Source organism: Rhamphochromis sp. 'chilingali' (genome assembly GCF_963969265.1).
Source record: "Rhamphochromis sp. 'chilingali' genome assembly, chromosome: 3".
Taxonomy (NCBI): Eukaryota; Metazoa; Chordata; class Actinopteri; order Cichliformes; family Cichlidae; genus Rhamphochromis; species Rhamphochromis sp. 'chilingali'.
Window position 1 is genome coordinate 18,772,280 of NC_137931.1, and position 24,341 is coordinate 18,796,620.

General features: G+C 40.6%; 1 protein-coding gene and 1 long non-coding RNA gene across 2 annotated transcripts; one reads left to right on the top strand and one right to left on the bottom strand.

Moving 5' to 3' along the window:
• Nucleotides 1-550: 550 nt before the first annotated feature.
• Nucleotides 551-24,332, bottom strand: LOC308394178 (sodium/potassium-transporting ATPase subunit alpha-1). Its single transcript, XM_080878358.1, has 23 exons — nt 24,176-24,332; nt 23,762-23,872; nt 20,290-20,349; nt 18,998-19,099; nt 18,758-18,859; nt 18,555-18,668; nt 17,944-18,078; nt 17,153-17,270; nt 16,787-17,055; nt 16,386-16,694; nt 15,435-15,569; nt 14,568-14,760; nt 14,291-14,466; nt 14,069-14,205; nt 13,333-13,483; nt 13,079-13,247; nt 12,836-12,990; nt 12,610-12,733; nt 4,530-4,675; nt 4,306-4,436; nt 3,977-4,078; nt 2,821-2,912; nt 551-753 (listed from the first exon to the last, which is right to left on the bottom strand). The coding sequence occupies exons 1-23, from the start codon at nt 24,185-24,187 to the stop codon at nt 725-727; spliced, it is 3,072 nt and encodes a 1,023-aa protein (XP_080734484.1). The 5' UTR covers nt 24,188-24,332; the 3' UTR covers nt 551-724.
• Nucleotides 4,701-12,930, top strand: LOC308394184. The gene is made up of 3 exons (XR_013971135.1): nt 4,701-6,831; nt 7,392-7,607; nt 12,809-12,930. It is a non-coding gene; the product is annotated as an uncharacterized lncRNA (long non-coding RNA).
• Nucleotides 24,333-24,341: the final 9 nt, after the last annotated feature.

Sequence of the window (24,341 nt, forward strand, 5' to 3'; positions counted from 1 at the left end):
CTGTACCTGTTGCTTTCCTATGTATCAGTGACAGTTATCTGCTTGCATACTTAGTACTTGCTTTGGTCCTATTTCTATTATCCTCCTCCTATTCTCTATCTTACTTGTTAAGCACCTTGGCATACCCTTGGTTTTTAAGTGTGCTTTATAAATAAAGTTTATTATTATTATTATTATATGAGGCAAAAACAGAGTTTGTACAATTACTGAATTTGAAAGTCAATATTTGTTCTGACCACCTTTATTCTTCAATACTTCAATACACTCTGAACTCTAAGTTACTAATTGATGGTAAATGATGATCATGCTTTCCTGTGAAAATGCCCTAAAATATTTCTCCTTCCCTGAGACATCTTGCTTGTTCCCCATTAAGCTCTTCATATTCAATTCCTGCAGTGAAGACTGTTGAGGTGGATAATCCCACTGCACGGGTCATTGCGCCTGACTCACAGGTATGTATCTGCTGAACCTCGGAACATCCTGAATCAAGTTCCTGAAACATGGTTTCCAGTCCAAAGGCATCAGAGAGACAAGCAATCATGCAAGCAGCCTCAGTGAACAGTGGGAATGTTTTATTGGGAAAGAAACACACATCAATATAATCTTAATCTATCCATGCTTTGTGGTGTTATTAATGGGGGGGTCTAATAACTCAAACAAATATGTAACATGGCATTAAATAGTAATGAAGCACACGCTCCCTCCGTGTCTGTGTGGCGTTGGATCAGTAGTATGTTTCTTTCTCCACCCAACCTAGAAAGCAAAGGAGACACAATTAGGGAGGGGTTTTTTTTTTGTTTTTTTAATCTTTCTCACAGTTTAGGGCTCAAATTTGTCTCATTGTCTTTTACAGAGGAAAAAAAAGATGGAATACAACACGACAGCCACATCTAAAACGGCTTTGGCCTCAAACCTCGTGCTCAGAAAGATTTCACCCCTCATGCTGGCTGACAGTGATTCGAAGAAATAAGACTTGACTGGGCTTGGGCCGTGTGCGAGAGACTGCATGCTAAATTTAGGGGAAATGCGGCCATTAGGAGATGCACCCTGAAGGGACGGGAGAGGCTGTGTCATTTTTGTTTCATGGTTGCTTATGAGGTTACACCATCAGTGAGGCCATGAATAATCACCCTGGGATGAAATGACTAAAAGAATCACATAAAATGACCCTGTAGCTCAAAAGCTAGATGTTTGGGTTTTATATCATTAGCTGGACATAAAATCCAGTAAAAATGAATGGCGAGAGTGGTCCTAATACCAAAATTCCCCAATTTTGACACCAATTTGGTATTTGGTGTCAAACATAAGGCGCCAGGACTGCAAAAGACTCCAATCTGGCCCGCTGGACATCTTTGGACAATGTGAAGGAGGGCATAAATCTTGGATTTTTAACTGTATTTTCATAAATCTTTCAGTTTTACCTACTGATAAAGACCACCCCATGCATACTAATCATCCTACAGTGATATATTAAATAATAAAATCATGTCATAGATGACCATCTATTATAGAAATGCCTCTGTTTTGGTTATTATTTCACTTAATTTTCTTATATTATAGAAAAATATAGAGATGGATTAAACTTAAACTTACAACGACAGAAAGGGCCCAGTTAAGATCAAAGTGGGCTGTATGTGGCCCTCAATGTAAAATGAGCTTGACATCCCTGCTCTAAATGCTTGAATTATACCATTTAGCATGTTGGGTTTCACTTTTGGGAGAAACTGTGAGTTAAAAAATAGTTTTAAAAAAGTTAAAAAATTATCTAAGGGCAGTTCACTTTGGGCTATTTATGGAGTGGAAAAAGTATTTATTTGCTAGCACTTTCAAAAAAAAAAGAAAGAAAAGGGGGCCAAAGTTGCTAGAAACCATGTCAGCTCAACTTGTGTTTTTTCCTGTCTGAATGTAACACATTATTCACCATGGATGGGCAGTGGGATGTTCACTGATCTGTGCCGTGGGGCTCAGATGTAGCGCACACGCACTCTCACACAGCTGCTTCAGAGCCAGCCCTTCGTACAGGTTCTGTTCAGCTTTGTGGGTGGAATGATGCATTAACTACACCACGGTTGGGGGTTCAAATCCCACCGGGCTCTGCCATCTGCCTCAGCTCACTGGTCAGTGTAGGGACGCAGTTGTGGCAGCAATACTGGGCACGAGTATCCACGAAAAATAGACTCGCAAGAGGCACACGCCACTTTTGCTGAGCGCGCGTGTGCGCACACACACACACACACCTGTGTCTCATTTTCACACAGTACAGTGGGCACCTTCACAAAGCTGCGGCTGCCTTTGCTCTGTGATGTCAGCCTCAATGAATCAATGAGACTGACATCAGCCACTGGAGGGAGTTTGTTTGTTTTTGTGGGTTTTTTTAGAAGTTTCAACACCTTTTAAAGCCATCAATATTTCACTACTTTGCAGCCGTGTTTTCAATCCCGTGTGTTTGTCAAAAAATAGCTAAAAAGAAGGTCTCCCATTCAGATGGGTTTTTTTTTAATGCGGTTTAATTACGTTAAAGGGACACATTTTTCCTCTGCCTTCAGCGCTTTTCATGCATTGAGATTACTGCAATGTGTGGGGCGAACTTTTGAGAAAATCACCTCCCAAATATGCAAAAATATGATCCTCTTCTTTCCAAATGTGCAGAGAGCACATATTTTAAGCAACACAGCACATTTTTCTGCATCTGACTTCAAGTCAAGTAAAAAATCCCTCTGTGCCCCACTACATTCAGATTACAATACTGAGAATACAGGCAAAAATGTGTCCTAGGGGCCTCAGATAGTTATATATGTCAAGAGTTAGTGAAGCTCTTACCTCCTGGGTTGCGTCTGAGGATATATCTTCTGGCTTCATCATAAACAAAGATGAGGAGGGAGTAGGGGAAGGCACAGAACCACCACAATGGCCTAAAGGTAAGGATGGACAGACAGGTTGAATTATTAATGGGAATGTGACAAAAAACCCCAACACAAGCACACTCTTCTCTTTTGAACAGAAAAGCTTTTGGGGTGAGCATTAGGCTGTGGAGAACCGGCTATTAAATGAATTCAGAAGCCGTTGAAACAAAATGATGCAGAGAAATCTGACAGCTGGGTTGAGGACATATCCTGTTCATCTCTTTGATAGTGCTCTCTGGCAACGCTAACGAGGCTGCTAAAAGCCCACTAATGCAAAGCCCTGAAAACAAATCCACAAAACTTCTAGAGGGGGTTTGTGTGATTCTATAAGTGTCTTAGAACTAGAGCAGGGGCCTACACCCCTGTCTTTACCCAATAAAATACCCCAGAAGGGCATAGTGTCAGACACATATGCTCAGCACCTTTAATCTGCATAAGATATTTACAGAGGTAAAGAGAGAAATAACTTAGAAAGAACAAAACAGAAGCTAGAGTCTGGGACACAAAACAGGTGAATGAAGAAGGTGAGAAAGGAGAGAGATCCATGGGAAACCGATGAATAAAGGTGACAAAGGAAAGTAGCGTGTGAACTCTTGAGCTAATGAGCCTCAGTGCTTTCTATTTTTCTCTTTTGGGCAAAGAAACTCATTAGTATAGCATCTCTTGTGCTTCGCTCTGCCTCTGAAGTGGAAATTACCAGTGACACTAGATAATAGCCATCTTATTTTCAACGAGATGATAAAGCTAAAGCATCACCAAACTGAAAACATGAAGCTCTCAAAGGGCTGTCTGCACTGAGTGATGTACGAGAAACCTCCGGAAGGATCCAGCAACCAGGGATGTCTGCAAATTTGCCAAAAGAAGGCTTTTCACACTTTAACAAAAGTTGCCTTGTGCTCAGCGAGGTCCTCAAATAAACTGAACAGACACGCAAAGTGGGATATCAACAAAAGCCAACAGTGAAAAAGGAAAATGAAACGTTCTGCATGATTATTGGAGCCTACGAAATTATCTTGGAAGCTAATTTTAAAGTCATGAGTCACAGGATGGTTCTGTTTGTGTACTTGACTCACTTCATAGGGTACATTCTGAGGGCAACGTCCATGCCTGGGCAGTATGAAAGGAAGGCAGCCAGAGCCGTCTCCTCAAAGAGCCCAAAGATGAGGATGCGGTTCCTGTGGGGGTGAAAAAAAGGTATGGGTCAATACAACAAAAGCTCCTACTCTTAAAATTACCTGACATATTGATGTTCTTGTCATAGGAAAGCATGCAACACAGTACCAAACTGTCATTGTGGCTTGAAGCCATCTCATCAGTAATGTCTTTGATTTTATTTACAATTACTCAAATATAAAGACCCAGTTGTCATTTGAAGATCTCAAGCATCTCTATGTGTACATACGTCATTCCTTGCTGCACAATGGAGTTCCTCCTGGTCTTACAGATGATCAGATCGGCCCACTGCACGATCACAATACTGGCGAAGAAGGCTGTGTGGCAGCTGTACTCTACAATCTTTCTGCGCTCATATGTCTGGAACAGAATAAAATAAAAAGGAAAAGATTAGAATGTTTTCCTTTTCCTAGACTGAAACGCCAATTAAATTTAAGCATAAGTGTGACTGACCCACTGCTGCCCATAGCTGTCTTCCAGGTCATTTACATATTTATCATCCCACAGCACTCTGAGTCCTATCAGGTCCATGGGGAGGAAACCATTTTCAGCCAGGATGACAAAATATGTGAAGAAGCCAGCTGTGGCCTGCATCATACCTAACAGGAGAAAAACAACAGGAAACCTCAGGAAATGCAAATCAGAAGCAGAGTTACAGTTTCTCTAGCTTTCATTAACAACTTTCATACTTGTCTCTGGTAATCAAGATGGAGATAAGACAGCCAAATATAACATGTAAGTGGCATTCCCTGCAAAGCTAAGCCTCTGGAGAGACATAAAAGTAAGTAAATCAAGTAACATTTTATTTGTATAGCACCTTCCAAGATAAAAACACAAAGTGCTTCACAGAGAACTGAAAACATAGAAACAAAAATCAACCAAAAGCAAGTTTAAAAAGATGAGTTTTTAACAGTATAAAACTATATGTTTGAAATTGTGAAGATATCCTTTAATTTGATTTTCTTCTTTTTGAGGATTTTTAAAAACACGACTTTAAATGGATTTAGTCTCTAAAAATGTGCTGAATTAAAGCTGGAAGTCTGTGCTACAATCTCATCTTGATCAGTTGATTTAAAATCCAATGTGATTTTGGCGGCGCACAGAGACATTTCAAGCTTTAATAAGTGTAGTTAATTAATGGAAATATTGACTTTGTCACTGTAATAAGCATCATATAGATTGCTTCATAAGGTGAAAAAAGGAGAGATATGGGGGACAAAAAAAACTGACTTTGGAAACCCATTGTGTTGTATTTGATGCAGACTTTACCATGAAGTCAGGTATAAAAACATCAAAACCATCTGAAACAAAGCAATGATATTCACACCAGAAATGTATTGTAAAAGTAAAGATTTCCCCAGCAAAGCGCAACTCGCCAAAACAAGGCAGCCATTTTGGATATGGGATTCAAAGTACAGTATGCAGACTGTCCACCAGGGGGCAGTAGAGAGCATACACTTCAGTTTGTGTTTTGTTTTGTTTTGAGTTGGTAGGAGGAGCATGTGTCTGAGCGACACAAACTCCCTGAGCGGTCCTTTGGACCACTGTGAGCAACAGCAGACATGTCCACTGTGGTCACGCCAGCATCGAATCCATCCAAGTTACATGGTTTATTAAAATAATCAAATTATAGACAAGCATGGGGTAGTCACGCTTTCCCTTAGCTCCCGCAACTTTTAGTTATTTGAGCGAGCCCACCTAACTTATCTTTTGAGGCAAATATCTTGGTGATTTGGTGAAGCCGTTGGAACATTTGATGCCCTGTCATGTCGCCTAAACCTGCAAAGTCGAATGGTAAAACAACCGAATGCGTGGTTGCTAGCGTTCCTGCGAATGTTAGCAAAGCCGACATAACAGCACTGCTAGCGGAGCACCATTCAGCTTTACTGGCGAAACTAAAAGTCAGCTTTTGATGACTTGAGTAAAAAGCTGGATGGACTACAGAAGGCATCGGACAACCATGGTGAGTGCCTAGAATCTTTGGGGGAAAACGCTGAACCGCTCGACCAGCGCCTTGCTAAAGTGGAGGATACCTGTGAGACACTACGGGTCGCTAATGAAAAGCTGAAGGCTAAGCTATCGGACATTGAGTCGAGAAACAGACGCTGCAATGCCCGCCTTATCGGCCTGGAGGAAGGGATTGAGGGTCCACAACCCTCTAAGTTTTTCTCACAGTTGTTGCAAGACGTTTTTGGGAGAGACATTTTCCCCTCTCCCCCCGAACTGGATTGTGCACACCGTATTTCGGCCCCCAAACCGACCCCTGGAGGCAGACCGCGGCCCGTCATTGTCTGTTTTCACCGCTACCAAAACAAGGAGCTGCTAATACGACAGGCTAGGAGGAACGACCTGAAGTATATGGATAAACCATTCCGAGTCTATGAAGACTACAGCCCTGAGGTGGTGAGCCAGCGGAGAGAATACAGGTCAGTGATGTCAAGCTTGTACAAGATGGGCCTGAAACCATCACTGCTATACCCGGCACGACTACGCATTGTTAAAACAGATGGTGTACGCCTCACATTTGGCTCTGTGGCTGAGGCCGAAAGGTTTGTGCAAGACTCCATGGAAGACTGAACTGTTTTGAGGCGCGTGGAACACGGGACTACTTCGGACGACTGTTACGGCATTGTCATGCATCCTTTGTTGATTTTCAGACATTTGACTTCATTTCTTTTTCTTTATTATTTTTTGGCGTGACAGTGCAATTATTTTACACATACTTTGAATGGTGGACTTCACCGGTGTACACCTGGTGAGTCTTATTCCAACCTTTCCACTATGCGGGATTAAGGAGCTTTAGGTAGGATAGTTATGGAAGTTTTTCAGTTAGATTGGATAGGTGTGCTGTTTGTTCTGACATCTAGCGTCACCTGGGGGTTCAGGGGGTTTCTGGGAGGGTTCCAAGTGTTTTATGTTTCTTGTCTGAGCAAGAATGAGCTAAAATTTTTGATATATTTTCAATGGTTACCCCTATTGACTTAGTGACCTGGAATGTTAAAGGCCTGAACCATCCTATTAAAAGAAAGAAGGTTCTCACTCACTTGAAAAATATGGGTACTGATATAGCCTTTATCCAAGAAACCCATCTTAAAACTCTATAGAATATTTATTGTTAAAGAACCGCAGTGATACCTATGAGCACGGAGATTAGGCGGGAGAGATTCTAGCAAGACAGTTGAAATGTGCAAGAGCCAGGCAAACTATTAATGGGGTCGCAACCCGAGATGGTGGAACTGTTACAGATCAACAGGATTATAAGTTGTATAGCTCCGATAATACCAATGATTCTAACCTTCTCTCTGACTTTTTTAGAGACCTAAAGATTCCAACATTGTCCCCAGACGAGGTTTCCACCCTAGATGCACCTCTGCAGCAGCAGGAGATCATAACGGCAATAAAATCATTACAGTTTTGCCGATCACCAGGCCCTGATGGTTTACCGAACGAATTTTATGCCGTCTTTGCTGGAAAACTAGCCCCTGTGTTAGCTACAGAGGTGGGACCAAGTCATTGTTTTGCAAGTCTCAAGTAAGTCTCAAGTCTTTATCCTCAAGTCTCAAGTCAAGTCTCAAGTAATGTCAGGCAAGTCAGAGTCGAGTCTCAAGTCACTGGTGTAAAAGTCCGAGTCAAGTCACAAGTCTGAAATTTTGAATTTCAAGTCCTTTCGAGTCTTTAAAAAAAAAACGAAAAAATAATGTTGCAGTTATGCTAAATGTAAATATTAGACCATGTAATTTTAAAATCTGTGTTTTTCTCAACACATGACAAAATAGTGAACTTAGAAAATATACACAAATTGTGAAATTGCACCTCTTTAAAATGCAGCTCAATTAAACCTAGCTCCAAGAATAATTTTCACCGACAGTTCTGAGATAAGCTGCATGTTATTCTTGGATGCGGTTGTAGGACCAGCTTTAAAATCGCATGACAAAAATATCATACACATTAAAAAAAACTGTATCACCAACGTAGCCTGAACAACATTTGCTAGTTAGATGAAGTCAGCTATCTCATTGTAGCATATTTATATGCATATTTATAATCATACGGTTCTTGGAGTGAGTGCACACACTCATGAAGTTTAGTAACTTCAGGTCACTGCAACAAGCCCAGGTACAGTTTACCGACGGATGGGTGCAGGACCTTGAAATGCACCGTGTAGAACGAAAGACCATCGTACGTATCATAAGTTTACCAGTCTCACAAATTGTCGTCATAAATACACATTCCTTAACCGTTTATTAATAGGACCTTTGAGCTCAAGGGTAATTAATTAGTAGTGGAAATAATTTCTGGTACCCATCACAGAAATGTAGCAGTGACAACAATATTGTATGCTGTAATCGTACTGGGCAATTAGTGATACAAAAACCCTGTTTTATCCTGTGAATAAAAGTATATGTTTTTGTCAATGTACCATAATAACAGAAGCGAAACGCAATATTCTGTCAGGACAATTCACTATTTATGCACAATAAATAAAGGAGCATAGCGCGACAATTTCTGTTCAGCGCCAGACTTGCTTGTAACCTATATCACTAATTATGTTATGAAAATGAGGTATTAACTACTAAAAAACACTGACCTTCGTGTAAATGCTTGGAGCAGACTAACCTGTGAGCTGGAGGGTTCTGGGACGTTATATTTGATCTTTGAATGGCTGCAATCCAGGCCGTCTTTGTTACTTCGGAAACATGGCTAGAACAATTTCTCTTCAACGACGTAATCCGATAACAACCGATCTCTTTACCCGTCGGCTTCCCGTGGCTGTCATGCGACCGGCTATTGCAGTTAATAATACAACGGCTTCTTGACATTTTTGTGTTTCTTTTTATCGCTGTATAACTGATTTTAATTGAAAGCCTGCGTGCGCTAGTACCGCTTGCCACGAGTTCCCAGAATCCTTTGCGGTTCTACCCGTGAATGACGTCACATTTTCAATCTCTATATAATATGCATGTTAAATTTTATATTTGGGGTAAAATATCAAGTCTTTTCAAGTAAACCGGTTCAAGTCCAATTCAAGTCCCAAGTCATTGGTGTAAAAGTCCAAGTCAAGTCACAAGTCTTAGAACATTTTTTCAAGTCAAGTCTAAAGTCATAAAATTAATGACTCGAGTCTGACTCGAGTCCAAGTCATGTGACTCGAGTCCACACCTCTGGTTAGCTACATTATATACTGACTCTCTTGCCAAAGGTGTTTTGCCTGATAGCCTAAATCAAGCTTGTATAACATTACTTCCCAAAAAAGATAAAAACCCTTTGGAATGTGGATCCTACAGGCCGATTTCACTCCTGAATTCAGACTATAAAATACTAGCAAAGATTTTGGCCAACCGATTGGAAAAAGTTTTACCCAACATAATCTCTTCAGCTCAGACTGGTTTTATTAAAAACAGTCACTCCTTTTTTAGTATTCGTCGACTACTTAATATAATGTACACCCCCAGTCAAGCTGCTTCTAAATGCCTCCATGGATGCGGAGAAGGCTTTCGATAGAGTAGAATGGGAATATCTATTCGAGGCCTTGCAAAGATTTGGGTTTGGAAGTTCCTTTTTATCCTGGGTGAAATTACTCTATGCCTGTCCTTCAGCTATGGTACTCACTAATAACCGTTATTCTAAACCGTTCCGCTTACATCGTGGAACCTGTCAGGGCTGCCCCCTTAGCCCCCTCCTTTTCGTATTAGCTATTGAGCCATTGGCAATAGCTATAAGAAGTAATCATGCTATTCAAGGCATTTCGCGATACGGAACTGAGCTATCAGCACTACAGCACGATTGCAGCGGACCCGTATGGGTAGAAATGGAGAAGCTCTCTTCTGGTTCTTTTTTGCTATTGTCTATCGTAGGTGCATCTATCCCGTTACCCAAAAGCCTGACAATTGAGAATCCTGTAGTTAATAATACTATCCAAATTTGCTTTCAGTTTAGAAAACATTTTAATCCTCTGAAGATGTGCTTAGGCAGCCCAGTAGCTTCCAACTATGTTTTTTCCCCTTCAATGTCTGATGCCACATTTCAGGGCTGGCAGAGGTGAGGGCTGAGATCTTTAAAAGAACTATTAATTGACGGCACGTTTGCCTCATTTGAACAGCTGACTAATAAATACAACTTACCCCCCTCTCATTTTTTTAGGTATCTACAAATACGACACTTTCTTTCAGGCTCTATCCCAGGGTTCCCAAATAAACACCCTAATGATGTAATGGATGACATTATGTGTTTCAACCCGGTTAAGAAAAAGGCCATATCATCAATACTTGTTCTGATTTTGCGCCTGGGTTCTTCCTCTATGTCTGCAATTAAGCGATCCTGGGAAGAGGATCTTAAAATCTGTGTTGCTGAAGCAGACTGGGGCAATGTTTTAAGTAATATTCACTCGTCCTCCATGTGTGCAAGACATTGCCTTCTGCAGTTTAAAATAGTGCATAGGGTACATCTCAGCAAATCAAAATTGGCAAAGATGTATCCTCAGATTGACCCAACGTGCGAAAGATGTAAATTGGCAGAGGCCACCTTGATCCATATGTTTTGGTCCTGTCCCAAAATACAAAAGTTCTGGACGGATGTCTGTGAGGCATATTTGGAATGAGAGTGTCACTCAATCCACTTTTATTTTTATTTGGGGTCAATTCCGATGGTCTGGCACTACCGGCAGGGGGTCAAAGACTTATTGCCTTCTCTACACTATTGGCAAGATGTCTAATACTTTTGAAGTGGAAGGACGCAGCCCTGCCCATGGTTTCGTATTGGGTTAAGGATGTATTATTTCATCTTAAATTAGAGAAAATTAGGTTCGTTTTGAGAGGATCAGTAAAGAAATTTAATAAAGTCTGGAAACCCTTTTTGATATTTTTTGACCAACCATCAACACAGGTTCAGGAGTGACCTTTATTTATTTATTTTTAATTATATTTGTTTGCTTATTTTTTCTTCCTTCTTATTCTGTATACCTTGGCTGGTGTTATTTCGCACTGATTGAAAGTTTTTCCTTTTAAACTTTTGATTACTTGAGGGGTGTTGTTTGTCAGGGTGGGTTTTTATTTTAATTTTTCTCCCCTCTTTTACTTTTATTTGATGCTTTATGTTTTTGTATTTCATTGTGAAAAATAATAAATATATTAAACACCAAAATAATAAAATTACAGCATTTACATTTATGTTAGACTACTTTTAATTAACTGCTTTAGCCCACTTACAATGAAAATTTAAAAAAAAAACTTGTTCATGACCTGTGTAGTATGTTAACACTATTGGAAGTAAAAATAACTTGAACTCAAAGTTTGAAAACACAACTTTCTTTCTTTCTTTTCTTTTTTTTATTTTTTATAAAGCTCTGACTTGTATTATGAGTATGAGTCTGTGGTCTGGGAAATACAGTACTGTATATAATGACCAATGCTGGGCAATTAATTATGTAGTTACTTCTTCAAAAAAGTAACTGAGTTTTGCAAACGTTTTTTGCAGCTGTTTACCTAAAAATGCAGCCAAGGTGTTTTTTTAAAATAAACGTTTCAAACTATATACAGAACAATCAGGTGTTCTGCATCAAATTTGATGCCACACAAATTATTTGTGCCACTCCAAAAAAAAAATTTCTGTCCACTATGAGATAATGGAGAACAACAGCCTGATACCTGCAGGCCTGACAGCAGGAGATGTATCACTCCTGTAACACCTGTAACATTCAGATGCCTCATTGTTCTGACACACACAACAAAACTATTGAAAACTATCGCAAATCTCTCACATCTCAAAACACCACTGTCAGTCCTAAAACTTCCCCCTTCCTAAGCAACTAAATGCCATGTTGCCATATCATTTTTTGATTGGTCGACATGGTACTTTTTTCCACCAATAGGAAAAGGTGGGGGTTTTTTTGATTTTGTTTTTGCTCACAGGCGGAGAGTGCTTTCGAGCGTGTTCCGTATAAAACGCTGGTTTTACCGTTTCTTCCCGCAGTAAATATAAATAACAATGGTATTCAGGAAGGCAACCAAACATTGCATATATTTTTATCATAACTCTGGTTTTACGTGGCCCACAACAACACAATTTAAAAACTGGTATAAAGTCCACACTTTTTCCGTCAATTGCTCCGTCTGTCCTGCTCACATCTCCAATGGTCGTACACGTTGTGATTAACGTGGCTTCACTCCACATCAGCCACGCCGCTTTGCTAGCTAAAACACCGGTGTCGGCACATAAGGACGCTGTCATAGCCTGTCAGCGACGCTGATTAGCTGCGTATATACGAATGTGAATCGCATTATTGGCTGGACTATGGGATAAGGTGGCATCGTTCTAATCCCATACGGGAACAGCCAGTCACTTACTGACTAACACTGCAAAACAGAATTGTTAAAGTATTAATTTTAATTTCAATTCAGGTAGATTTTTTTTCTGTGCACAACGCAGATTTTCTGTGCACAGACCGTGCCAGCACGCGCGCAGCTTAGAGGGAACATTGGTCACAAGTCATGTATCGATTATAAAAACTGAGATTTATATATAAATAATGTCTTACCAATTTGTCCGTAGGCTATACTGATGAGCCTTTCATTCACTAGCTTGTCTGTTTTGGGGTTTCTGGGCTGTCTCTTCATGATGTCGCTCTCAGCTTTCTCATAAGCCAGGGAGATGGCAGGGACCTGCAAAACCACAAGTGAATAAATATACACATGAACTTTCCACCCAAATTTGAGTTCAGTTGAATCTCTCTATAGAACAGGATGAAGAGCCAAACAGCTCACCATGTCAGTTCCCAGATCAATACAGAGGATGGTGACGGTTCCCAGGGGCAGAGGGATGTTGGCGATGATGAAGAGGAGGAAGGGTGAGATCTCGGGGATGTTACTGGTCAGAGTGTAGGCGATGGACTTCTTCAAGTTGTCAAAGATCAGACGGCCTGAACAAAGTAATTTAGTAGATTCAGTGATTTTTCGTATTTTGTATTTCCAGATTTCTGCAGGTGTAGGTCTTGATATAGATCTTACCTTCTTCCACTCCAGTGACAATGGAGGCAAAGTTATCATCCAGCAGGATCATGTCAGCAGCCTGCTTGGAGACATCAGATCCAGCAATGCCCATGGCAACACCGATGTCAGCTTTCTTCAGAGCTGGAGAGTCGTTCACACCATCACCTGTCACGGCCACAATGGCTCCCTGGACAAGGAAGAACATGTTTTTACAAGTTCCAAACAAAACATTTGTCAAACTGTGTCTGTGAGAATCCCCCCCCGATGCTCACCTGTCTCTGGCATCCTTCCACAATGATCAGTTTCTGTTGAGGGGAGGTCCTGGCAAATACAATTTCAGTGTGGTGCTTCAGCAAATCATCAAGCTCCTCTGAGGTCATGTCTTTAAGCTCACCACCATGGACAACACAGGCCTTAGCATCCCTGAAGAAATTACAACAACATTAGTACAACAGTAGGGTATCATCAGGAGATTAGAAAGAAAAAAAAAACAAAAAAATAAAGTCAATTTGACCAAAACAAAGACAGCATCACCCTTAGGAAGAACTAGGACTCCCAATTATAGACAATGAGTTCTAGCTCCTCAGCCACACCTACCCTACAGCAACTGCTTTGTTCTAAGGGGGTTGTGGCTGAGGAGGTAGAGCACGTTGTCTACTAATTGGGAGTCCTCCATTTGCATCCAAGTATCTTTGGGCCAGTTACTGAACCCCGAGTTGCCATAAATCCAGAGTAAATGTAAGGTTAAAAGTTAAAATGGAAAGGTTAAAATGGAGTAGAGGTAATGTTAAAAAAAACTTTTGGCATAGAAAAGGGTGCTTGTGTGACTGTGTGTTGAAGAGGTAATGAAGCTTGTAGTAAGAAAGTGCTTTAAGTGCTAAGGTAGAGTACAAAAGCACTATTTAAGAACCAGCCCATTCACCAGCTAATGGCCACAGAACGATTTTTACCAGCTGCTCCTTACGCTTGAGAAATACTAGCACAGTGAATCTTTGAAAGAGAACTAACCTAGGGTTGACCTCTGAAACTGGAACATTCAGGCGGGCAGCAATGTCTTCAACAGTCTCATTGCCTTCGGAGATGATACCCACACCTTTAGCAATAGCCTTGGCTGTAATTGGATGGTCACCTGTGACCATGATGACCTGAGAGAGAAGAGATGAGAAAAAATTGGAGTACTTTGTACAAACAAAAAAAACAAATATCTGGTCATCCAAAAAGTTATCATACCTTGATTCCAGCACTCCTGCATTTACCAACAGCATCAGGCACAGCAGCACGAGGAGGGTCAATCATGGCCATGAGTCCGACGAAGCACAGGTTCTCAGTGGGGAAGTTCACTTCATCAGTATCAAAAGCAAATCCCTCTGGGAACTGGTCATCAGGCAGGTGACAGTGGCAGAAACCTGAATAAGACACAAAGAAAATGCTAGTCAGGACTTTGCAGAACTTTGCCTTGTTTCCACTACCTAATAAAGGATGTAGCTATAGAAGGAATGCTCTGTACCCAAAACTCTCTCTCCAAGACCTCCCAACTCAACATAGGCATTCTGGAAAGCATCTTTCATCTCATCATCCAGAGCCTGCTCTTTGCCCTGAAGCACAATGGAGGAACAGCGGTCCAAAATCCTCTCTGGAGCTCCTTTCATCACCAACAGATGCTTGGTTTCCCCAGGAGTGGTGTTTTTATGGATGGAGAGCTTTGGGACAACAGAAAGGCTGGATTTAAATTCAGGTTTTATCTATACTATCAGTGGTTTATGTAATGAAAAAAAAACTGGTTTACTCTAGACAGCTTTGATAAGAACTTTAGCCAAAAACAGCTTATGATTAATCCAACCACTAGGGGGCACAAATCAGCATTTACTACTAAATATGTTGTACACCGAGACTATACATAACAGACCAAGATAATCAAAGATTTAATTAAAAAGGGCATTCCAGAATGGCCTAAAACCTGCATGCCTTCTAATGTCCAGAAGGTCTGTTTGGATAAAGCAGTTTGTATTGATGACTGTATGATATTAAACCTGAGTAAATACTTTACTGATTAGTTTATTGTCTAACTCTTTTAAATTTGCAGATGCTCAACTGGCAAACCACAGCGTAATTTAAACTAAAATATATGATAAAGCAGGGTAGGGTTTAGGGGATTGCCAGGCTGTGATTGTCAAGTTGCCTTTGTATTTGGTTGTTGTGCTGTTTGTTTCACAGTCAGAGCCACAAGCCTTCTTGTTCAGGTTAAAAAAGAAATAAGATGGAAACAGCCTAATGCTCAAATCAATGCTTTAAAACAACACTTGAGTGGCTAAACAATCTGTGGATCAGTTTTCTTTTATTTTTGAGCTTTTATCACACTATCTGAATGGTTTACCTGGTATTTGTTTGTGGAATTGAAAGGGATCTCAGCAATTTTGGGGTATTTTTCTCTCATTTCACTGACAGATCCACAGCACAACTCAATACACTTCAGCAAGGCAGCTTCTGAGGCATCACCAGCGACATCTCTCTGTGGATTTTAGAAAAAAACTGTCATTAAAATTGGATCAACAATCACATCCCATGCCTTCTCTATTACAATATGTTGCAAATGTAGACTGATAAATACAGAACTATATATATAGATAATTTGTTGTTGAATTACATAAAATATACAGCACCTGGGTCTTAATGAATACCACTCCCTAAACTGGGTAGATGATTTTGAGGACTAGGATTCAGTTTTAATTTAATTCCACAGTACAATATCACTTGTATCAAATGTTGATTTACTCTTACACTCTTATATAAGCTTATATAAACTCTAATATAATTCGCCGACTATGCATTGCCTACATTTGATTCCGTCCATAATGAGCATTAGTAGCACACTTGCCAGGATTCATTACATATATTAACTTATGGTTTTTTTCTGGCCAGCCATCGCTAAAGAACCAGCTGTATATTTAAAACAGCCTTTAATTATCTTGAGTGCTTTTCTAAAGACTTCTAGTGCTGATTGGCTGCATTTGTATTTGCTTGTATCCCAAAAGTTCCAAGCCAAGTCATAACACTGCAGCACTTCACACATAGCCACTGCATCCCATGTTCACTGGGTATACTATCAAATTCCTTAAAATATTTAAAGGAATTAGGTCAATACACCACGAGGTAATAAGCTCTGTGCTTGTTTACAACCAGAGCTGTGAGGATTTGCTCCACTGAAACAAAGGTTCTTACAGTGGGGAATTATTTGGAGTCTTTCGTGATGGTCACGATGGATGAACTAGAGTACAACAGGTAGTGCTTAGGAAGCTGAGTAGTTTTACAGATGAAGATTTCTCACCTTCAGAATGGGAACGTTGCTCTGGTCAGCCAGGAAAACGGCACGGTTGCAGAGTCCAGCGATTCTGGACAGATTAGCCCAGGTGGCAGAGCTCCTGTCAAAAGAGGTACCACTCTGGTTCTCAGTGGTGTCAGCCTCATGGATCTGGTTGTCAAACCACATGTGGGCCACAGTCATTCTGTTCTGGGTCAGGGTGCCGGTCTTGTCAGAACAGATGGTGGAGGTGGACCCCAGAGTCTCGACAGCTTCCAAGTTCTTCACCAGGCAGTTCTTCTTGGCCATACGCTTAGCAGTCAGAGTCAGACACACCTACAGACAATTTAGGTTTTAAGAACCACAGTCTTTTTGTATCAATAAATATAAGGTATTTAAAAGGAATGCCATTAGACACCAAAACTCACAGTGACAGTAGCCAAAAGACCTTCTGGCACGTTGGCGACAATGATACCAATAAGGAAGATGACAGCCTCCAGCCAGTTATATCCAAGGATGAGAGAGAGGATGAAGAAAGAAACACCCAAGAACACGGCCACTCCAGTGATGATGTGGATAAAATGCTCGATCTCAATGGCAATGGGAGTTTTTCCGCCCTCTAGACTGGAAGCCAGGGTGGCGATGCGGCCCATGACGGTATTATCACCAGTGTTGATGACGATTCCTCTGGCTGTGCCTGAAAAGAGAAGACAGACTGAGTCCATGGAAGCTTGGTGATGATTCATGATCTCTATATACATTTCTATGTCAACCACTAATTCTCCATGCTGTACCTTCAATACAGTTGGTGGAGAAGAAAGAAATATTCCTGGTTTCCAGTGGGTTTTCATTGGAGAAGTCTGGAGAACGAGTCTGGGGCTCTGATTCACCAGTCAGGGAGGAGTTGTCCACCTGAGGAATGAAAGCACAGAAGCAGGAATCAGTGACAAAAGACATCACGCTGATCAAGCCAGAAAAAGGATATATTGAGAAGCTGAGATGGAGGTGGGTTGCCAAACAGCTTGCAGGTGAGCAACAAATGTATGTTGGGTAAAGAAACTCAAACACAGTCTAGATAAGATTCCTCGTTAGGAAACATAGAAAGGTTTCTGATAAGCAATCATCTGATGCTGAGATCATGATGTGAGCTTGCCTTTAATGCTTTCGTGGACTAACATTCCGCCCAGTTACTCAAAAACCATAACACATGAATCAGAAACATTATCACAGGGCAGCTTGAGTGTAAAGAAGTAAATTGAACAGTCTAAAAATATATATTAGCTATCAAACCCACGCTCTACAAAAGTATTTGTTGGGATTAACACAAGTAGTTGATACAGGGGCAGGGATAGCTCAGTAGGTAAAGTGGTCGCCCCATGATCGGAAGGTCGGCGGTTCGAATCCACTTAACGGCTACCCTGAGGTACCCCTGAGCAAGGTACCGTCCCTACACACTGCTCCCCGGGCGCCTGCTTAGTGGGCTGCCCACTGCTTCACAGAGTGAATGGGTCAAATGCAGAGAAAAACAAGTAATTTCCCCATGGGGATCAATAAAGTATCCATTATTATTATTATTATTACAGACCTTGCAGCCATGAGCAGAGATAATTCTCAGATCAGCAGGGATCCTGTCTCCTCCTTTCACCTCCACTAAATCTCCAAGCACCACCTCCTCAGCATTGATGTTCTTCTTCTCTCCATCACGGATAACCAGGGCTTGCTATAAAACCAAAGACTTAAGTTAAACATTATAAAACAATAACTACATTATAAAACATGTCAAAAAGACATGATGAATATTTCTTGTTTTTAATTCCCAGATGATTCAGATGAATGATGGTAAAATGTATCATCATTGTTGTAATACCGATGACGAAACACTACTCCTTAGAGTTGTGCAACTAGTACTGTTGCTTGTTGCCAAAGACTTTAGTTAAACATTATAAAACAATAACTACATTATAAAACATGTCAAAAAGACATGATGAATATTTCTTGTTTTTAATTCCCAGATGATTCAGATGAGTGATGGTAAAATGTATCATCATTGTTGTAATACCGATGACGAAACACTACTCCTTAGAGTTGTGCAACTAGTACTGTTGGGTGTTACCACTGGGAGGCTACAAAGCAATTTAAGACAAAAACAGTGTGTATAAATGGGCTGTTACATTAGCTTTTCTTTTTGTGTCTCACCTGTGGGACCAAGTTCTTGAAGGACTCCATGATCTTGGAGCTCTTGGCCTCTTGGTAGTAGGAGAAGCAACCGGTGATGATGACGACAGCAGAAAGCACAATACCTAGGTACAACTACATGAAGAGAGAAGAGAGACATAACCTTTGTAACTATTAATTCTTTAATTAATATGTCACAATCTATATAAAGAAACTATCATTACGTTATCATTTGTAGGTTCATCTTCTGAGGCAGCCTGGATACCATAAGCCAAGAAGCAGAGGATGGCACCAATCCACAGCAGCATGGAGAAACCACCAAACAGCTGGAAACAAGAGGAAATAACAATCAGGCTTTGCTGGTTGTACTGGTTTACAGTGACACAGACTTAATTTGCATTTCTACTATTTGAATATTCAAAAACAGGTTTATGGTTTGCAAGGGGAGGATGTTTGACTCTTACCTGTTTGCAGAACTTGACCCATTCAGGTGTCGTGGGGGGAGGTGTGAGGGCGTTGGGGCCATCTCGGGCCAGGATCTCTTTTGCTCTGGAGGAGGAAAGACCCTAAAAAGAAAAACAAAGATAAGAAGAAGCTGTGCAAACTATAATATAAAAAAATATTCATCTGTTCTCTAAATCTGTCTAAATCTTCATTTACTGGGTGAGAACCATAATAAAGGACAAGAACAAGAACGGTTTTATTTGGTAAACAGGTTCACTCTATTCCACAAAGACATGGTGGATTAAGGTCTGGTTGACGCAAAACAAAAGAAAACCCGAACGCGTGAAGAAAATTATCTCCCTAATCTTAAAATGAGAGCTTCCTCTGTTTTATGTGTGACTTGCAGTAAATGAAAACTCAACATACCAGTAGTAATAAAACCAAGACAGAGAAATATACCAGATGATCAAGTTGTATTTCTATTACTTCATGTGTGACTGAAAGTCTCTTTAAACAAATACCAAGATTAACAAGGAGCTTTTTTTCTCTCCTTGTTGGCAGGATCAATAAGTCTGGTGTTCTGGTGTGAATGAAGTCTTTGTTTTAGGGCAAACTCAGACAGATCAGATTTCAGGAGATAACCAGCGTCACTCAGGCATTTGGCCGTGGTGGAATTGTATTGGCTAGTGCAATTGGATTCTGTGTGTATGTAACCTTAGCTTGATGAGGAAAACATGAAGAACAACTATTGTGTAGGAGCTAGCTTTGCTTTCTTTGTACAGTGTGGCGTGCACTGATACCTTAAAGGGCTACTCTCTTTCCTCTTCCTAGAAATTTCTCGTGTCTTCTCTTGTTTGTGGGAACATGTAGCATCATTGTAACAATGCAACAGCATGACTACTTTCTAACAAAGTAGTCTTTGACCTGCTTGCAAATCATACTTATAGCCAAGACCATTACAGTACTTTTAAATAACAGGGACACTTTTTATTTCTATCCAGTGTTTTGAAAAGTCCCTTTTCACCTGCTTTTCATTGGGAGGAAGGAAGGAATGAGGCCAACACCTGTAAAACTAGGCTAAAAACCAAGAAATGAATTTCTTTGCTGCATGACTATCTGTGCCTCCACTTCTTTGCTCTTGGATAAACACTACACTGCTGGATAAGTACAAGAAAAAAGTGAAACTTTGTCCACGTCTTTAGTCCGCTGTTTGACCTCAGCTTGGATTGTGAAATCTTCCCTTACCTCTGTCTTTATCAGCTGAAAGACTCACAAAAACAAAGACACACATACACACATCTGGAATGCTCACCCTGGTTAGGTCAGTTCCATATTTTCTGTGAAGTTCATCCAAGGTTAACTTGTGATCATCCTATGGAGAGAGAAGGAAAGAGACTGAGAGACATTGCATAAGTGAGACATGAAGGCTGCCGTGAGCTCAGTGACGTTCGGATTGGCTCAAGCAATCAGTTTGCTGCGAGCAAACACTCCGTAAATCGATGTCACCCAACTGATAGACTGATGTTTGCTCTCAAAAGTTTGTGCTCATTTGTTTGACATTTCAGCAAAGCTCCCCAAGAACTCTATCTGACTCAGAGGCTAACTCACGTCATTATCAGTGACATCAAAGTGAATTTGGTGCAAGATTTTCATAATGATTTCTTGTAGTGTTTAACCATGAGTGTTTGTAAGCCACCAAACGTTTTAATCAAGCAATAATTCAGTTAATTCCAAATGCGATAGTGGCAGAAACTAAAGTAGCTCTGCAAATGAACCACCAGAGACGCATGTGTTCATCGATGCCTACATTGAGATTATCTCATGTCATTCGGTTGAGCTGCAGTGATATCTAACTCCCACCTTTCATTGATTGGAAACTGAGAGACAACACAGTCATGCGATCAAGAGTGCACTAAAGCAATTTCCATTTCCAGACAAAAACGAACAAAAACAAAAATTATTATTTACATAAATAAAGCAAGGATGTTGTTTTATAGCCACAAATTTATATGTTAATGGTTTTAAAGATAGCGGCAGATAATCTTCTGGGACTGCTGTGTCACATATCATGAGGTGACGTTGCCTAGCAACCACCTATCAATGGGCTAAGATGACCCATTTCTTTTTTTTTCTTTTTTTTGGCGTTTATGCACCTACAGCAAACCAGCTCCAGCATCGCTATCACTTTAATTTTAAAACAATGCCATCTGATTTGTATCCACAAAACCTGGATGGTGTATTACGTGGGTTGTGACGTCATCACGTTGCCTAGCAACCGCCTACCAACAGACTAAAAATCATAGCACGTGTACTGTGGCATGGGCATGTGCTGGTGATACGAAAGTACAGGATCACTTTGATTGTTTAAAGTGTAAAAGCTCCAGTCGTTTACTGCCTGCACTGTGAAAAGCGTGTCAGAGTTGTAGTTGCAGGTAAATGATTGTCACTCAGCTTTCTGCTTTAATAGATTGCAGTTTCTTTTTTGGTTAACCTTTATTTAACAGAAGGAGTGCACATCAAGTTTCACTTACTGTGTGCTGGGTTGATCTGACTAGTTAAGTTTTTAATTAAAAAAGTTAATTAAACCACTTCTCTTTCTTCACTGTGCTTGATGACATTTCTCTGCACGCTTTCCTGTCACATGGGGAAAAAAATGGGGGTAACCGCATGGTTCAATCAGCATGGCCACTTTTTTGCATTACAATAAGCATGCAAAATGTTCCATACCAAATGTGCCACAGATACTGTGCTTATATTACATGCTACAGGCTAGCTTTCATATTCTGGCTTATAAAGACCTACACCTTGGCCATCCACAAACTGCTGAAGAAACAAACTCTATAACTCAGTAAGATCTATATTTAGGACTTTCTGTTAGACTTTGTCACAATTTATCAAATCACTAGCTGCGTTGTGTTATTGTGGGCCTGTTCCCTTTGTCTTTAGCTGGACTTTGATGCCTCGGTTAATTGTATGATGATGCAATAATCATTAACAGATTGCCAAATCCATGGGTTTCATAGAGAGTCACCTACAGTTTTACTACTGAGCTGATACATTAATCCAATACGTTATTAATATTTAACTAAAGTTCAAATCTGGGGATTATCAATCCAAGCTGCCCTTTGACAGTAAATCTTATTTTGAAATGCACATTCAATGGTGGCCTGACACATGAAAGACAATGCCTGCTTTTAATTGCAGGCCATGGGAGGTCATGGCACTTTGGTGATAGGGTTGCCATGGCATTGAGATGTCCTTCAGTGACAGCAGGACTTTGAGATGTAGTTAAGATGTACACGGGACAGTAATCATTCATGTGTGTGGAAGATGGGGCTTTTATTACCTAATAACCCTCAGTATTCTGTGACCTGCAGGATGACATTGGGAAGAAGGGACTGTCGCTTGTGTCAAGACAAAATCACTGTAGAAGTGCCAAAGACCGCTAATAGCATGTTCTGTCAAAAATGTTGTTTTTAACAAGTTACTTTGGAGCCATGTTGGATATCTGATATTACCTAACAATATCTATCTACATGTTTTCTTTGTGACCTTGTGAAAGTCATTGACCAGCAACATTTAAAAAACACCATTCTGCCAAATAATTGATGGTTCCTCATGACAGAAGTGACATTTCAACACAGATCGCTCGCTAATACTTGACTGGTGTTTGGAGATGTTGGTAAACTTGCCTATGTGTCAACTGACCTTGTCAAGGACAAGGACAAGGCTAAAATATTTTCTAGAGTATACATCTTAAATATACGTGAATATGTACATATATAGAAATAAACGAGTAACCAGTGACTTTACGTGTTAGTTTTAAAAACGCACTAGTTTTACCTGCTTCTTCTGTTTTTGACTGATAACCAACAAATCTATGTTAATCCGAATGGAAGGAAAATTTGCCTGGAATTGAAATGCATAATATTAAGAGTCTGAGATAAATGTCGCGCTGAGTTGTCTCCAGTGGAGACGTGAGAAGAGAGGTGAATGCCTCCATGTGTCGGATAAAAACCTAAACACTTGAAACTTTTAATAAAAGCATCCCTGGCTTCTAAAATACCAAAACGACCGTTTTAACTGGTCATCGGTGCTCTGCAGTTGACTTTGTCGTGAACTCACACCAAGTTCCTTGCTGACCTTGGGAAATGACCTAAGCAAGCTGCAGACTGGGACTGAGAAAAAGCTGACACCAGTGGAAAACATCTCAGTGTTCTGCTTTTTTTCCCCCTCCCTCTCTCTCATCTGTCTACGCCAGGATGTTTAAAAACCTGTCTAAACTTTTAAGTGTGAAACTTCACAACTCCACCAGTCTCTACGTCATCAGAGTCCAGTGGGAAGAGTTGAAATTTTGAAGCCTAACAATAAAATAAATGCTGAGTGTTTGTGGAAGTTTATGCATTTGAAACATCCTGGCACTCCCACCCAGCACTGACGTGTTTGGTTGAGATCAGTCTTTATAGACATGGCTTGCAATTTAATTATAGCTGTGAGCTACACTATGCAAGCAGTCCCAATAATGTGTGACTGTACATGCAGCAGTGTAAGCACAGAGCTACGTCTCATGTGACCAGCCATGAGGCCAAAGCAGAGGTTTGTATCGCTGGCAGTGACTGAGTGTTAACATGAACTGAGTGAATTTTATAAAATGACTTGACTTTAACTAGTTTAGATGTCATTTGTAGGCTTTAGTGTCACCATTTTATGCTTAAATCACATCAATCGAGGCCTCAAGTGGCAACTAATTACAGACTGGCTTTGCTCAAGCACTCTGTACTCACAAGGTCGACTTCTTTTTTCAGATCGTCCATATCCTTCTTGGCCTTGGCCTTCTTGTCTTTCTTGCCCCCATCTTCTGAGGTTGCCGCCAGTTTGTATTCATCTTTCCCTCTCTGCAGTGAAGGAAAGGGAAACAAAGTTAGCCTCTGACAAAAAAACAGAAAAAGCCTGAGGGAAGAAAGCCCTGGAGCTTCCGATTTTAAGAAGCGGGAAGCTATGTCAACTGTCCTGTTCAAACATATTGTGAAACTCCTGTAAATTATTATTAACACAAGTGAGATCTTTGAGTTCTGGAGTTCATAAACTTCCTAAAGCTGTAAAGAAAGACGTAGTCTAAGTCAATGCAGGAGAATCTGGCACTCACATGCAAAGTTAAGCAACCTTAAGCAAACTTGTGACAGAGTTCCAACACTTACCCCAAGCCCCATGACTGCAGCACGAGTCAGAGAGTGGTCAGTCCAATTGCTTTTTAAAACTGAAACTTCCCACTCCGCCTCTGCCTCTCTCTCTCACGCTCACTCTCTTCCTCTTTTCAGTCGTCTTCCACTCTCCCCAGAGCAGAGAAGGTAGAGGCGGTTGCAG